This window comes from Penaeus vannamei, chromosome 20, assembly GCF_042767895.1.
Source record: "Penaeus vannamei isolate JL-2024 chromosome 20, ASM4276789v1, whole genome shotgun sequence".
Lineage (NCBI taxonomy): Eukaryota > Metazoa > Arthropoda > Malacostraca > Decapoda > Penaeidae > Penaeus > Penaeus vannamei.
The window spans coordinates 3,401,461-3,418,960 of NC_091568.1; the positions used below are offsets into that span (position 1 = coordinate 3,401,461).

General features: G+C 42.6%; 1 protein-coding gene across 50 annotated transcripts in view; it reads left to right on the plus strand.

Moving 5' to 3' along the window:
* The window catches only part of LOC113821134 (MAP/microtubule affinity-regulating kinase 3), a 143,464-nt gene that overhangs the window by 107,765 nt on the left and 18,199 nt on the right, over window positions 1-17,500 (plus strand). For 39 of the 50 annotated variants that reach the window (XR_011399326.1, XR_011399317.1, XR_011399319.1 and 36 more), the window contains 9 exons: window positions 7,383-7,436; window positions 8,139-8,201; window positions 8,365-8,487; window positions 8,758-8,950; window positions 9,179-9,399; window positions 9,622-9,834; window positions 10,100-10,286; window positions 12,143-12,361; window positions 16,031-16,205. Coding sequence is in view for 40 of the 50 variants with exons in the window: in XM_070134714.1 (XP_069990815.1) it covers window positions 7,383-7,436; window positions 8,139-8,201; window positions 8,365-8,487; window positions 8,758-8,950; window positions 9,179-9,399; window positions 9,622-9,834; window positions 10,100-10,286; window positions 12,143-12,361; window positions 16,031-16,205 (1,448 nt within the window). In the remaining 10 variants the exon portion in view is untranslated. Of the gene's footprint in view, window positions 1-7,382; window positions 7,437-8,138; window positions 8,202-8,364; window positions 8,488-8,757; window positions 8,951-9,178; window positions 9,400-9,621; window positions 9,835-10,099; window positions 10,287-12,142; window positions 12,362-16,030; window positions 16,206-17,492 lie in introns of all 50 variants that reach the window. The other 11 variants (XR_011399325.1, XM_070134711.1, XM_070134736.1 and 8 more) reach the window with 4 other exon arrangements.

Consider the following 17,500-nt stretch of genomic DNA (forward strand, 5'->3'; position numbering starts at 1 on the left):
TCCTTCCTCCTTCCCTCCCTCCCTCACTCCCCTCTTCCTCCCTCCCTCCCTCACTCCCCCTCTTCCTCCCTCCCTCCTTCAGTGCCTCTCTTCCTCCCTCCCTCACTCCCCTCCTCCTCTCCTCCTCCCTCCCCTCCCTCCCCCCTCCCTCACTCCGCCCTCCCTCCCTCTGATTTGATCTACTTTCTCCTTACGAGATGAATGAAAAACCCCAAAATGTATCACTCGGGTTTATTGAAGGAGCGAAGCGGCCTTGGTTTTTCTCTGTCTTGCTTCCTTTTATTTTTCTTTTCGTTATTCGTTATTAGCGCTCACTTTCCCTCTGATTTGTCTCGCTTCTCTCTCTGTTGTTTTTCTCCCTTCTTCAACTCTTCCTCTTTTCCCTTCCTGTATTTCGCCCTCTCGATCTCCATCTTTTTTTCATGTTTTTGTTTTGTTTTGTTTTTGTCTCCCTCCAACTCCCACAACACCCGGCTGTCGGTTAGTTCGGAGTGGTAACACCTGGTAGAATTATCTGCCGTAAATCTATTTTTCTTCTCTCTCTCTCTCTCTCTCTCTCTCTCTCTCTCTCTCTCTCTCTCTCTCTCTCTCTCTCTCTCTCTCTCTCTCTCTCTCTCTCTCTCCCTCCCTCCCTCCCTCCCTCCCTCCCTCCCTCCCTCCCTCCTCTCTCTCTTTCTCTCTCTCTCTCTCTCTCTCTCTCTCTCTCTCTCTCTCTCTCTCTCTCTCCCTCTCCCTCTCCCTCTCCCTCTCCCTCTCCCTCTCCCTCCCCCTCTCCCTCTCCCTCCCCCTCTCCCTCTCTCTCCCCTCCCCCTCCCCCTCTCCCTCTCTCTCCCCTCCCCCTCCCCCCTCCCCCCACACACTCACTCTTAAAAGTATACTCACCCATTTTTCCTACCTTCCTTTCCTGCTCTTTCTCTTTCTCTCTCCCTCCTTCCGGAAATTCGCAGCGTTTGTGTTCCGCGGGGCAGACAGACAGACAGACAGACAGACAGACAAACAGACAGGTAGCACGAGGAAGCGCCTCTGTTTCGATCTTCCCTCCCATTAGTGGCCATTGTCTACCACGTCGGGAGGGCAGGGCGACGTGAAAGCACGCCCTCCTCACCCACAGCCATACGTGTTATGTTTTGGGTGAATTGGTTGATGACGCCACCGCCGCCGCCACCGCCGCCGGCACGAATATAGCCGTAATTTCGCTCGGGGTACGAGGGCGGGGCGTCAGGGGCGTCAGGGGCGTAGAGACGTGAGGGCGTAAGAGTGTGTGGTTCGTCCTGGCGTTACACGAAAGCGGCGTCGCTCTTCTGAGTTGGTGGTGGTGGGGGGAGGGGGGGGGTCGCTATGTGGGGTCGTCACTGGGTCACTGGTGTGTCTCGCTCTGGCTGGCTCTCTCTCTCTCTCTCTCTCTCTCTCTCTCTCTCTCTCTCTCTCTCTCTCTCTCTCTCTCTCTCTCTCTCTCTCTCTCTCTCTCTCTCTCTTCTCTCTCTCTCTCTCCCTCTCCCTCCTCTCCCTCCCTCCCTCCCTCCCTCCCTCCCTCCCTCCCGCCCTCGCTCTCCTCCTCCCTCTCTCTCTCTCTCTCTCTCTCTCTCTCTCTCTCTCTCTCTCTCTCTCTCTCTCTCTCTCTCTCTCTCTCTCTCTCTCTCTCTCTCTCTCTCTCTCTCTCTCTCTCTCCCTCTCCCTCTCCCTCTCCCTCTCCTCTCCCTCTCTCTCTCTCTCTCTCTCTCTCTCTCTCTCTCTCTCTCTCTCTCTCTCTCTCTCTCTCTCTCTCTCTCTCTCTCTCTCTCTCTCTCTCTCCCTCTCCCTCTCCCTCTCCCTCTCCCTCTCCTCTCCCTCTCTCTCTCCCTCTCTCTCTCCCTCTCTCTCCCCTCTCTCTCTCTCCCTCCCTCTCTCTCTCTCCCTCCCTCTCCCTCTCTCTCCCTCCCTCTCCCTCTCTCTCCTCCCTCTCCCTCTCTCCCCTTCCCTTTCTCCCTCTCTCCCCTTCCTTCTCTCCCCCTTCCCCCTCTCCCTCTCTCCCCCTTCCCCCTCTTCCCCTTCCCCCTCTCTTCCCTTCCCCCTCTCCCACCCTCCCCTCCCCTCTCTCTCTCTTCCGCGCGCGCGGGCGCGACCTCTCGGGCTGTTGTATTTGTTTGTTTGTGCATGCGTTTGTCTTTGCCTCTGTGTGTGTTTGGTTGTGTATATATCCATATATGTAGGGGTGAGTAAGGGAATGAATGAATGCGTATTTGCCTTTCCCGGCGGCACGTCTGTTGTGGAGGATGTTTTGATAACAAGGGCAGCAGTCCATCCAGCTATAGCACAGGTGTTCCTCGCGGCCAGAGCACCTGTTTGCGCCAGGTGTGCGACTCCGATCCCTCGCGCTCCATACCTGCGACGGAGGAGAGGCCGGATGTCTGATGGCGATTTTTAGTCTCGCGATGAGGTGCGCGTTTTATCGGAAGAAGACGCAAAAGCGGAAGGAAGATTTGAAGTGGGTGGAGAGGCGGGTTTCCAGGAATCTGTTGAGTGGAGAGGCTGCGAGCGAAAGTGGAAGGGGAGGGAAGGCGGTGGGTGGAGGCGAGGAGGAGCGAAGGTGTGGATCTCTGGGGTGGATGGTATCGCCGTCATTACCAGTGAACTCCGCCACCGCTGCTACTCCTTCCACCTCCGTCACACACCTACGCACTCAGCCACACGCCCGTGCGTTCCTTCCAGCCTTCCTTCCTCTATTGTGCCTTTGACCTTTTCGTTTACAAAGGAGAAAACAAAAGAAGTTCGTAAATAGACAAGTAAATGGGCCAAAATGAAGGAATTTTGTTTACGTACTTTTTTACGTTTTAATACATGTTTGATTTCATTGTTTTCATCGTCCTTGCGCCGAGGAGGAGGGCCAGAGGAGGGCCAGAGGAGGGCCAGAGGAGGGGCCGGTGGTTCTCCTGCCCAATTGGGATCCCGCAGTCTTATTTTTATCCAGGATAAGCCTTGTATCAATAGTGGGGTCCATTGGAGGGGGGATTTCATATTCCGGCCGGGGGTATTTTGGGACGCTCTCCTCGCCCCGATGAAATATGGACGCTAACCTTTAGTGCTTTTGTCTCTCGTCTGTTGGTTTGTCTCTTTGTTTTTTTCTTTCTTTATTTATTTATTTCTTTTCTTTGCCTACCATTATCTGGTTTAAACGTGTCCTTGTCGTCTCCTTGCGTCTCCCTCCTTATTTCCCTCCCCTCGCCCCTTCCCCCTCACCGTCTCCTACTTTCTTAAAGCCTTCAGGAATGAACATGGTAGTGATAACAGAGTGCGTGAGCCTATGGCCGCCTCCGCCCCTCCGTCTCGCGCCAATATTTGATGGTTTCGAGTATGACCAAAGGTCAGGTCCCCCGCCCGTGCCCCCTGCTGCCGGCGGCGCCCTTCCTGCTGCATAAATGCCGTGACTCATCCGCAAGTGCCGACCTTCTTTAATCCTCGGCCGATGGGTAATATAATCATCTGTCGCCAAGGAAACCGAAACCCGAGAGTCATCAGATGATATTAGATCTCGCCTAACTCGTGCGTTCAAGGTGAGCGATGTGAGGCGACGTGCTGGTCCGCATTACACATTCGGACGCGGTCCAGGAGGTGGCCGAGGGCCAGCAACCTAAAATACGTTTGCGTTGATCCATGCATACTGATAAATCCTTATTGCCGGCTGCACGGCTTCCCTCGCCCTCGATGGCCTGTTCGGGGGGCAGGGGGGGGGGGATCCCCGGTGCCATAGCGGCGAAGGATGCGATTAGACGGGTTAACTGTGTCAGCGGGCCAGACCCATTTCCCCGCCTCCCCTCCAGCCATCTTTTTTTTTTTTTTTCGTGCGGGCGACGATTTGGCTTTAACCGAGTCCCTTTTAATCTCCGCCTCCGGGAGAATCGATCGAGGGACGCGCGGAGCTGTCGCCGCGGAGCCCATCCCGCGGATAAAATATTCGAGGGCTTGGAAATGTCAGGTCGGCGGTGAACCTCGCTGGTCGTTTTGCGCGCTGGGAAATGCATGTTCTCTTGCTGCTCATTTATTTCATTAAACGATTCTGTGCTCGGATAAATTTTATGCATGTGGGTGCATGTATGTATGTACGTGCACGCGCCCCTACGTACATATTTATACAATGAGTTATTGTGGCCATAACAAGCCATCAGCAGTTTCCAAAGATTAAGCACAGTCATGGATTTTCATGAGATGTTTGTGTCAAACTGCTGATATTAGCTTCCTTGCAATCATGCAGAGTGCAAGTGCTGGCTCTCCCTCTCGCCAGTCGGGGACACGGGGAGAGCGGAGGGCTGCGGAAGGGATTCCTCGTCACCGTCCATCAGCGCGGCAATATATGCGGCCGTTTAAAGTCAGGCGCCGATTTTTTGTGTCTGATTTCTGTCGGAAAGCGATGAATAGAGCTGTAAATAGGGAAGGCTGTGATAATGATGGCGATAGTAAATAAGGAGGATGTATAGAAGGTGTCCTTATTTTGCCTGGGTTGATTGGGTTCAGTAGATCCTTATTTTGCGCAGGTGATTTGGGTCAGTAGGAGATATCGTTTTAAGCGAAAATCGGAGGAGGAATGTAGTTCGAATAAAAGATTTAGACATCGCATAGGGAGCCTTCTGAGGACGATTCCCTGGCCTTTGGCTAGCTTTGATTTTGGAAGATGAAGTCTTTTTTATTTTTTTTATTACTCTTATTGCGTGTGTGTGTGTGTGTGTGTGTGTGTGTGTGTGTGTGTGTGTGTGTGTGTGTGTGTGTGTGTGTGTGTGTGTGTGTGTGTGTGTGTGTGTGTGTGTGTGTGCTCGCGCGCGCGCTGGTGGATTTGGTGTGTAATGGATAAGGGCGTCGTGGACTTTGGTAATCTAATATTAGTTTTACGTTTATGATTTCTTTCTTTTTTTTTCTTCTTCTTCCTCTTGTGTTGGTGGATTTTGATCGCGTGTGTGATTTGTCGTGGCTCTGATTTGGATACGTGTTTCCTGGAGAAAGTGGGGAGGGTGGAGAGGTCGCGGATGGGCGGGAACTCTTCCTGCCGGAAATATCTGCCATTGTTGTTAGTTCGGTAAGACGGAGGAGCGGAGGCCTGAGCTCGTATTTCGTGTGTGCGTGTGTGTGTGTGTCTGTGTCTATGCGCGTGTATGTATGTGTACGTCTGTGCGTGTGTGTGTGTGGCTGTGCTTATCTGTGCCGGTCTGTCTAATTAAAAGTTCAGGGAAGAGGGATCGAGAGAGCGCAGATATCTACCGAATTCCTCAGTCGTGACGTCATTCCCTTATCAGGACGCGCGTTCGTCAGATCGACATGTGCCTCGTTCGTGGCGATAGCGGCCGGAGAGTAGACGGGCGTGGCTGGTTTGCGTTGCGTGGGCGGGAATGGCGCGCGGAGACATTGGCGGGAAATCGTATGCGACGGGATGGCGGGCGGGCTGTAGGCAAGGGGCTCGGGCGGCGGGGTGGAGTCGTGGGCGTAGAAGGGCGTTAGAGAGAGAGAGAGAGAGGGAAGGAGAGAGAGAGGGAGGGGGGAGGGGAGTGTGTGTGTGCGTTTATATGTATGTGTATGTGTCATGCGGTCGGTGGAAGGACAAGTAGATCTCATGTTTGCTGGCTGTGGCCGGTGCTGACCGGTGCCGGCTTGTTTGAGAAAGAGAGAGGGAGAATGGGGCGTGGGGGTCATGTTGGTGAAGCGGAGTTGGGAAAGGGTGGTGGTGTGAAGTGTGGGCGTCCCCTCCGGTGTGGCAATGTGCGGGGACAGCACCGCCCATGACACACAATGGTTCCCGGTTTGTCACGTTACGCCGCCATCTCACTGTGCCACCCATCCCTTGCCCCTACCCCCTCCCCCCTCCCTTTCACCCTCATGTCGGCAAGAGAGCGTGGAATGCTACATGGGGCGAGTCCCAACTCCCTCGCCTGATGCTGGCGGTCGTATTCGCCCTGTCGCGGGTGTGCACACGGGCGTTCAACGGATGTCTACGTACACGAAATACCCCACACGGCACGCTGGTCGCCCTCCAATCTGCCGCGAGTATCGCCGGCAACTTAGTTGTATTAGCAATTACACAAATGGCCTGTCGTGACATTTTAGGGCATCTCGGGGCTGTGTGTATGTGTTGCTTCTGCCGCCCGCCCTCCCTCGCGCGCGCGCACAACACTGGCGTACCCGCGTGTGCGTGTGTGTGTTTGTGTGTGCGTGCGTGCGTGTGCGTGTGTGTGTCTGTGCGCGTGCGTGTGTCTGTGTCTGTGCGCGTGCGCGCGTGTGTGCGTGTGTCTGTGTCTGTGTCTGTGTGTGTGTTTGTGTGTGTGTGTGTGCGCGCGCGCGCGCCACCTCGGAGACCGATCTCTGGCATGAGTGCTCCACTTACCGTTTCTTGATAGGTCGACCCTCCTGTTCTCCAGCATGAGAATTACGACCTTAGGGGAAAGGAAGTGTGTGTTGCCGGGGGGAATGGCGGCCGCCGGGCGTGATAACACTGCCTTGACATCCTATTTCCATAATCCGCACTAAAGCTTCTATAATTTACATGCATGCTAGCAGCGAAGGTAGCGAAGGTAGCGGACGGCCTTGTGAAGGCGAGAGAAGGATAGCGATAAGGATAATAGGATATCGGCAGGGTTTTGCACAGTTGAGGGATGTTTAAGAGAGGATAGGGCGGTTGACGGAGGTGGTGGTTGAGGTTGAAATATTTTTATTTCTCTGATCATCAAAATGATTTATTCGCTTAGAAGAGAAAAGAGAATAAACAAAAAAACTTGTGTGGATTTTTCTCCTCACACATGGTTATTTATATCCTACAGTAAGTCCCATTGTTTTTATATATATATATATATATTTTTTTTTTTTTCTCCAAATATGAAATAGATGGTTTGGTTGATTCCAGTTGTATGTTTTCCATCTCTTTCCCTCATATTTGGTCTGTAAGCTTCTGTGCTTTGATTCTCGCCTCAAATTCTGGGAACCAGATGACAGATGTAGTTCCCAAGGCAAAATGTTGATGGATGATGCCCTGAGTAATTGTCTGAGAGTGAGGATGCCAACTCTGCCTATCTCAGTCCTGTCTCTTTTCTCCTTGGTTTCCTGTGCTAGTACCCGCCCCGTTCAAATTTTGTTTATTTCTTTGTCATCGTTTTATTATCTTTTTATTTATTTATTTGTTATTATTTTTATATCCTTTTTCATTTTATTCTTATTCTTATTGATCTGTAGTAAGGTGCTATTATTTGATATTGATTTTGCATTTAAAGAATTTTAAATGTAGAAGGAAGAAGAAAAACTAATTTGTGAATACTATTGTAGGTTTTAATTTTTCTGTTCCTCAAACTAATATGGTGATAGATAATAATGATCTTATATATCGGGATATTTAATCATTGTTATTGATTTTACTTCTCCCTGCTTTCCAGGTGGCTATAAAAATTATAGACAAGACGCAACTTAATCCAGGGTCATTACAAAAGGTATGTAAAAGGTTCTAGTTGTTAACAAATGTTATCAAATATTCAAACCTGATCAAGTTTTTAACAGTGGCAATGACAGAAGCATTTGTTTGCAAAGTAACAGAATCTGCATGGGCAGACCCCCCAAAAATATTAACCAGAAAATTTGTAGCAAATACAAAAAGATGCAGATAAGGTAAGAATATGGCATTGGAAACACATCTCAGCTTAGGTTTCAGAATACTTAACAATAAAATTCTATATTTTACTTAAAGAGGTTTTAATACATATTGAATTTCCATGCGTAATTTTCTTAAATACTGGAAATACTATACCATGCTTTGTCACCATAAAAATTATTCAGACACATATGATCCTGAGTCCCTGAGTCTTCTGTGAAGAACTTGATTTTTACATTTTATTTTTGAAACTAAGGGAAACAGCTGATTGACAAGGTTATGTTAATTGTGGGAAGTCAATACAAAACACAATGGCCGAGAAAAATTAAAAGTGATATTATTTCAAGATACAAAGGTTATACATTTTTTGTAGGTGAATAAAAGAATGAATGAATAAAAATCACTTGAGTGACGATGAAATGAATATATGGCATATTTATAATGGAGCAGTATCTGATTGAATTCTTTTTCAGAGGTCAAGAATTGAAATATGTTCAGATATTCTGCTGAACCTTTTGTAACTCTTTTTCTCTTTTTCCTCTAGCTGTTTCGGGAGGTCCGCATCATGAAGATCCTCGATCATCCAAACATTGTCAAACTCTTCCAAGTATGTAACACTTTCTGATGTTTTGAATTACCTGAGGATATCTATATTATTTGCTTTAAGATAGTACTTCATACTGAAGTCTTAAATGTATAATTGATTATGCATTCTACTTATGGTGCCCAAATGGGTACTTGTTACTGATTATTTGTCTTTTTTGTTACAGGTGATAGAAACAGAAAGAACTTTGTACCTGGTGATGGAGTATGCTAGTGGTGGGGAGGTATTCGACTACTTGGTCTTCCATGGCAGGATGAAGGAAAAGGAGGCTCGGGCAAAATTTAGACAGGTGGGTGACAAAGCAGCTTTTGCCGATTTTGAACCTTGTTTATTCTTGAGAAAGCCTTGATGTGACGTAGATATTTATTATATCTGTCTCGCTGTATCTAATGACTAGATATGTACATTATATGTTTTAGGACTTTTTTAAAACTTACTTCTTTTGTGATGTATAATTTTAATAAGATATACTCATCAGTGCAAAGATAGAATGTTAGAATACTAACATCTAATTATCATCACTACGTATATCACTGAAAGCCTTTTGTTCTATTTTCAGATTGTTTCAGCAGTACAATATTGCCACCAAAAGAAGATCATTCATAGGGATTTAAAAGCTGAAAATTTACTTTTAGATTCAGAAATGGTGATAAAAATAGCAGATTTTGGCTTCAGCAATGAATTTACGCCAGGAAATAAGTTAGATACTTTCTGTGGTAGTCCACCCTATGCTGCACCTGAACTCTTTCAAGGTATGTATTTATTTTTCAAATTAATTAGGATGTTGACTGGATTTTTAAATGGGTTTCTTGACAGAAGAATTATTATCTTGTCTTACAAAATCTGTATATGCTGAAGATAGTGAAATGAAACGGACTTTACTTTTGAGATATAAAAAAGTAAGAATTCGTTTGAAAAGGTTCGCTACTGTAAGGCATTCCTCTCTTGTGTCTAACTTGGCTCTTTCATGTCAATTGCAGGGAAAAAGTATGATGGCCCAGAGGTAGATGTGTGGTCTTTGGGAGTCATCCTGTACACCTTAGTTTCTGGCTCACTACCTTTTGATGGGTCTAACTTAAAAGAACTTAGAGAACGGGTACTAAGGGGGAAATATCGTATACCTTTCTACATGTCCACTGACTGCGAGAATCTGCTCAAGAAGTTCCTGGTACTCAATCCAGCACGTAGGGCATCTCTAGAGGTATGTTGGCATGTGGGTGGTGATTTTCGGATTACCAAACCCAAATTCAATATAAGGAGTTGTTATTGTTATCCAGATTTAGATTTTATGTTCATGATTTATGTGACTGTGACTGGAGCTCATTGCATTTTGATAAATCATTGTTTTATATGTGAAAGGTAGAAGAGTGGAAATAAATCAGTTTTCTTTATCATCATCATCATTGTTATGCTTGTGTTTCAGACAATAATGAAGGATAGATGGATGAATATTGGTTATGAAGATGATGAACTAAAGCCATATGTGGAACCAACCATAGACCTTGATGACATTAAACGAATTGAGATTCTCAGTGAAATGGGTTATTCTCGAGCCGAAATAGAAGACAGTTTGAAGAGTCAGAAGTATGATGATGTATATGCTACCTACCTACTCCTTGGGCGGAGATCTTCGGATGTAAGTGTTTATTTTCTGTTGATACCGTGTGGTGGTGTATTTTTAGTCCGTATTTGTGTTTTAAAAGAGAGTTATTTATTTTTCAACTCAAGGTTTATTAAGGAATTTATGTATTTTTGTAGTTGATTCAAACTATTATACAAGATGCTTTTTGACATTAGTTTAAGCATCTTTCATGTCATAGATTTTGTGTTTATACACCAGGATAGTATATTGTAAAGGAGAGGGAGTGGAAGAAAAACAAAACAAAAACTTTCATTTATAGCTTGAGAGTGATGGTTCCCGGTCAGGAAGCTCACTTTCCCTTCGCAACACCTGCTTAACGCCGCGAGGGCAGGAATCTAGCGGAGCTGCCCAATCTCCCTCGCACTCCCACCGGGGAGTTCACCGCTCAGTCTCTGCCACCAACTCCAAGCCCTCTCGCAGAGCATCCTCCGGTGGGGAGACCATTCGTGAGTTGAAAACACGGGCATCACAGTGGCTCTCACCCTTCCTGATCCCCATCCTCTTCCTCCTCCTCCTCCTCTATCTCCTGTCTATTCTCTGCCCCTGCCCTTCCTCCCTTGTTGGCCCCATAGTTGTCTTGTGCCTTATCTTTCCTTCTGACCATCCTTGTGTCCCTTTTATGTATATCCACCCACTTGCACTGCCTAACAACCTTGATATCTCTATAGATGTTAGTGCTTTAAGTCATTTGTTTGTCCTTTAATACTTATTGAAAGGATTATTAGTACACCTGCAGCATGTAACGTGTGTGCATACACATGTATACACACGCATGTACATGGGAACACTCCTACACATTGGCAAATGTTTGTACACACTTTTGTACTCACATAGACATATGTTTATACAATCAGAAGATTTTGTTTACCTCTGATATTAAATTCCATATTTGTTCATCATTTCCTTTTCATTTTATTTATAGAGTCACGGTGTTTGTTTTATTATGATTGTAGTGATATGTCTTAAATACATTCCATGTTCATTTGTCTGTAGAGTCACACATAAGTTGTATACAAATACAGAACACAGATTCAAACACATTCATAATTTCTAAACTTATTATTATTTTTTCCATTTTTCTTTTGATTGAACAAGAATTACTAATTCCACGTATCACTAAGTGTCTCACAGTGTGACTATCCTCCTCCCCAACTGTTCAATTTCTGCCTTCCATCCTCATCCCCTTCCCTCCTTCCCCGCCCCCATCCTGACCAACCTAATCCACTGGCCTGCACATGCTTTATGCTCGGCCTCCTCTGCATGGGAAGCTAGGATAGATATACTGGTAACAACACTCACCCAGCACAACTGCCCACCTGGAATGCTGGACACCGCATTGAGACTTGAGAGAAAAAAGGGCTTGTATACCTTGACTTTGATTGCATAGATGTTCAATTCTAGGCAGGCTTTGGTTTAAAGACTTTAGACATTTGAAGAAGGATTGATTATTGTGATAATTTGGATTACAAGTGTTTTTAAGATTTTAAAAAGATAATAAGGAAATTGATCAAGGAGGTTTTGTTTTTATCTACTTATCTTTTGTTTGTTTGATGATTTTGTTCTTTATAATTACTAATTGAAGTGTAAAAGTTTGTAATATTTAATCTTTTCTTATCAGTTTAATCCCTCGCTAGATTTTATTTAGCGAGGGATTTCTATTAACTAATGATTTTCACTGATTTTAATTTTTTTTTGTCATCTTCAGTCACTGTGATCAAGGTATTCTTTTCCAATATACAAATGTTCCAAAGTCCCAACATCAACAGCAGAAAAATAGACATAACATTAGGTTGTATTAGTTATAAGTGTGGCTCATGCTTGATTGTAGAGGTATGATTAAACAGCATTGATTGTTAGAACAGCTAAATATGTCCCCCTTAAATAATGTACTTTGCTAATATGCTTGGTGATGGATTAGCCAAAATGCTTGCCTGTCTGAAGCGCTGTAACCAGAGCCCAAGATGTCCGATGTTTTAAGCTCTAAAGATTGAAAGAGAAGAAAAGAGATATTAATGATTAAGATAGCAATCTTAAATATGTTTATATGTAATCTTTTATATAAAGATACCTTCATGTTTATGCTGAGTTAGCCATTGAAGCTAGGATGTATGTTAATACAGACTTGGCAGGCATCACTTCAGGGGAGAGAGAGAGAGAGAGAAAGAAAAAGGAGAGTTATTGATAGGCCTTAGGAGTCTTACTGTTCTTACTACTCCTACTACTACTACTACTACTACACTTGTGCTGCCTTAGAGCTCACACCCACACATATCACTCATGACACCAAACTCCAACCTGGCAGGGGGTGGAGGCACAACTCCAGTCTCTACTAATGCACACAACCATGCGGGCACCAACAACTTCCGGCGGCAGAACACAGTTGATACTGCAACCATCAAGGAGAACACTGCTCGACTGGCTCAGGGGGGCGTCCCCACCACCTCAGCCTCACGCTCGGCAGCACTCAAGAACCAAAATATCACAGCCCTTGATCCCTCAGGGGCACCCGGCAAAGCTGGAGGTATCATGGATGCTTGTTTCATTTTCATTTGGTCCTTTTTTGTGTTATTACCTTTTTTTTTCCCCATTTTCATTCTTTTCCTTTTCTTTCTTTCCTTTTTCTGTATTGATGGATGTGTGATTTTTTTTTCTGTTACTTGGTTTCTTTTTAGCATGGGAATGATTTGAGAGAGTAATTGATCATTTGTTGAATGTGAGTGTGTGTGTATGAGAGTAAGAAAATGAGTGAGAGTGTGCATGTGAGTGATTATACAGGTTAAGGGAATGAAGCACAGAATGCTATATATATGTGTGGGTGTGGGTGGGTGGGAATTTACTGGTCTCAATGGATTTACTCAGTGTGTGTCAGTGTGTTAATGTGTGTGTCAATGTGTTAGTGTGTGTGTCAGTGTGTTAATGTGTGTGTCAATGTGTTAGTGTGTGTGTCACTGTGTTAGTGTGTGTGTGTCACTGTGTTAATGTATGTGTGTGTGTGTGTGTGTGTCCGTGTGTAAGAGAGAGAGACAGTGAGTGAGTGAGTTCATGTGAATGAATTAGTCAGAGAGATTGGTGTACAAGATGTCTTCTACAAAATTCCTTTACCTTTTATTCTGATGTGGAAAATATAAGGCTTGCCTTTATTTTGATTTGTTTGTATTTGTTTTGTTTTCATTGGTTGGCCTATTTGTGCATGTTCCCCCTGTGTTTTATGGATTGACCAGGAAATTATCTCTATATATATTTTTTATATATATAAAGGTGTATTTATTAAGCAGCATTTTTTCAGATGACAGATCACAATAAGTGAAGAAAAATTTGTCATACTTATCCTACAGGATACCAATTACAATAAGAAACATTGTATTGATATAACCAGCTGCTTGTAGGTTTTATATTTAAGTGGATATTGTGTTTTTATTGCTATTATGAAGGTATATCTTACCAGTTTTTCAATTGTATTATAAGGGTATATTTTACCAGATATCTGAAATTAAAAAATTTAACAAAAACTTCAGATGTACTAGAAGTAATGAATAATGGTGGTGGGTAGGTAGCTATTGCATGTAGGTGTTTATCAGGGAAAGATAAGAAACCTTTATGTATTGGGTGTTTATTGGGTATAGTTGTACATTAGGCACATTATAGAGCATTTTAAAGAAATTTTGGTTTTGGCAGAGAATCTTGCAAATGATTACACACAGGCAAGGGTGTATAAAGTAATGAAAATTTTCATATTCTTTCTTCACAAAACTATTTATGAATAACACAACTTGGTAGTTTATGAACGCAAAGGTCTAGCTAGCGGGACAGAGTTAGTTATCAGGGTCCTTATTCAGGGTAAACTAATGCAGAACCCACTTACTGAAAGCCTGAAATTTAAAACACATTTGTAAGGTAGGAGAAATACACCTGTAAAGACCCTTGTTTGGATATTAGTGTTGCATGCCCTTATATGAAATCCGAATGACTGTCAGGCAGAATATGCACAAGGATGAATGTATCTATTTTATTGGTCCAGTTTTCATTTGTGCTCCCTTTGCATTGTGTGTGAGAGACAGTTTGGAAGAGCTGATTGATGATGGTCTGTTGAGTGGAAGGGCTAGTAGCTAAGAGTTATATTTTACTAAGTTAGTTGTGATATTAGTTGATATCCATCTTCAGAGCTTTTGAAAAAAAAAAATGTATGCATGATATGTCCAGCTGATTGTTGTTTGAACTTTAAAAAAAACATCCAGAAATGTATGAGACATGTCTGCTTCAAGTCACAGGTTAACCACTTGTGTTGAGTATTGTGAGGCTCCTGGTTGACAGGCTTCAACAGAACTCTGAAGCTCTCATAACTGTTCTGAAGACATTGGTTGTAGCTGAACCATGAAAATAGGCAACATAACACACAATTGCTGTATGACATGAGATTGAAGAAGCAAATGGATAGTTTTAACAGAAATAATTTTTTTTATCATATTCGTTAATTTTAAACCCTTGTGTAATGTAGATACCCTAAGCAAGGTGAGCTCTAAGCAGGCCTGTAGATTTCTTACACTGAAAAGTTCTCTCAAACATAGGATTGATTTTAGGATAAAATTTTAAATTTTAGGTGAACGATGAACAGATGATCATCTTCACAGTAAACTTTATTTTTTATTTAGATCAGGTGATAACCATACCATCATATTTTCAAATATATGTGCTGAAGGTGGCAGAATTTCTAGTTCAAATAATTTTTATGCATTTAAAAGAGATGAAAGGCTCTTTCTTGTTCAATTTCAGTATTAAATTAGGTGATTATTCATGTCTATAAGTAGATTTATAAGCAAGGAATACATGCTTCAGGTGTTCAGTTATAGCATGTCCGATTTGCATGTGGCTGTTACTGCAATGGGTTGGATATCAAGTAGTAAGAGGATAGTGCATTATATCTTTGTGAAATCTCCTCCAAGAGAAATTTCCCTTTTTTTCTATCCCAATCTTTTGCGTGTGATAGAAGTATGATTGAGTTGAGGAAGTACCACAGATGACTGTATTGTAAAAGGAATGATGTTATTATTTAGGCTGGTTGGTGATGTTAACGTGCTGTTATATACATGCATTTAAAGCCTGGAATGCAAGTGCAATTCAAATGTGTAATATGTATTTGTTATTCTGAATTGCTTGGTCTTCGTATAAGCACTGATATTGAATAACAAGTCTTACAAGTCGGTAGTGTCCAGATACAATTAGCATTCATAGTCTAATCCAGTTTGCAAGGTTCAGTCCTCAAGAAAGTTGAACCATTAGTTACTTTTTTTCCCAAAGTCAACTATGTGATACAGTATACTAATATTACTTGACTTGATCAATGTATGATAGGGAAATGTTTATCTTTAAATTTGTGTGTTTGTTTCAAATGAATGTTTCTGTTGGTGTGTATGTACCACTGTGATTGCTTGTATAATGAGTACATTTAAGTCTGTACACTATATATACAGTACATATATAGTTACATAATTATGTACACATGTTTGGGCACACAGATACAATTTAGAAGTCATTGACATTCACATGCAGAAAAAAACAAAATACATTGAAACTATGAGTTGTAGCATAGGTTTAAAGATATAAAACAAAGCTAGTCAGATAAACTGTACATGCTGGTATCATGATCTGATTTTTAAAATATCCTGTATGTGCTTGATTTTGCATCAGCAGGCACATCACAGAAAGGAATGGAAACTTGCTGAGTCACTGGCTTGGTTTGATTTTTAACTCTCAGGAATGTGATGCATCATCAGATCATGGATGTGAAATTAGCATGGAGTTGTTATATCAGCTGATTAAGAGAATAGTGTAATAGGTATGTGTATATGAAACAAATAACTGTGTATCCTGATATCCACATTAGTTTTGAGTATTTGATTAAGGATTTTTTTTTTTTATCATAATGGTACGTCTCATATTTCTCAATGTTTTCTTCTCACTGTTATGCTCTTTTCTTCTCTTTTCTTGATTTTTTTTTTTACCTATCTCTCTTATTCTGGTCTTACAAACAAGATTTAAGAGTGTGGATCTAGTGGATAATACAGTTTATTCTTAAATTGTGTCAGTTAGGCTTTAAATAACTACATCTTTCAGGAATAAAGAGAGAGAGAAAGAGGCATGGCACTGTGAAATAATATATTTCATGATTTTTGTATTTTTCTTTGGCCAACAGGTGCAGGTGCAGCAACCAGTCCTGGTGTAGGGAAATCTCGGGTACAGAAGAGTAACACCATGACCAATAGACCCATAGGTAGTGGCTCAGCACGACGCTCAACGTACTCCTATGATGCCAATAAGGCCTCCTCAACAGAAAAGACAAACATAACAAACGTTCCAGATTCTGCTAGGTATGTACTCTGAGACTTTTTCGGTATAAATATATAACCTTGCAGTGTGTCCCATTGTATTTAATTAACTTTAAGAAAAAAAAAATCTTCACTGATTTCGTATTCATTGATGTCCACAAAATTTAACCTTGAAACGATATGGATAAAGAGACAAACTTTTGAAAAGATGGGACTCGCTTGAGAATTGTCTTGAATTTGGATGTTATTCTGCCCTGGTCTTTAGTGGGGATTTGAGGGTTCCTTCGGCACTATTGCTTATGACCTATTTCCCATGACTGGCTTTGAGACTGTGATTGTCTTGCTATACCAGGCTGTCAGTTGTGAAATTCTGTCTGTGGTGTGCTGTATGGGATGAGGAGTGTGAGCTTGGTACACTAGCATTTTTAGACAACCCTGTTACTATCACACTTTTGAAGACGTCCATTCGTAGTCACTTGTCATAATGGATTTTTACTAAACAAATGAATGGATTAAATCAGAGTACCTTGTAGAAAGTGTGAATGATTGTATACATTTTTGCTTTGACAATATCCTTACAGATGTCTGAGGGGAAAGTAATCCAAGCTCATACGAAAGAAGGCTTTTCCAGTTATTCAGTGTTCAGATCTCATATATTGCACTGTGGTAGAAAAGCAAGATGGCCTGATGTAATGTGAAATACCAGTAAGGTTTCCCCGTACTTGATGAACTTATTTCATTACAGCTCTGTTGATTACCTTTTTTTTTAACTAGAAAGTTTTAGAAGCCACCTGTGTTCAAACACTTGCAAATATGATTTTATTTCTGAACATTTTATACTTTTTTCCACCTTGATTTCTAATACGATGAAAAACAGCAGTTTTCACAGATGACAGCATCAACTGAGTCAGATTTTAAATGATTTTGTAAGAAGACTTTTAACTTAATGAGCAGTATTTTCATCAGAGCAGTCCTCACTTTTGACCAGGACTTGGGCACTACTGAGTTTTCTTACAGTATGATTCAAATTTCAGTAGCACTTCACACATTTTGAACTCTTGGGTTTTTTATATGTATTTGGATATGATGAGAATTATATCTGAATTACATGACTTTTAACTTATTCACTGCTTTTTAGATGCCACAGTAACCCAAGGTAGCTTTACTTTTTAGTGATAAGATTTCATCTTTATAATCTGTATGGTTCTACAAAACATGATTCTCTCTCTGTTTTGGGTTATATAGTGAAACAAAACAAGAAATTTGTTTTTATCTGATGTGACGATTTCCCCCGGAAAAGCATTCGTTATTTGTTCCTTATGCCTCTAGGGGCTCAC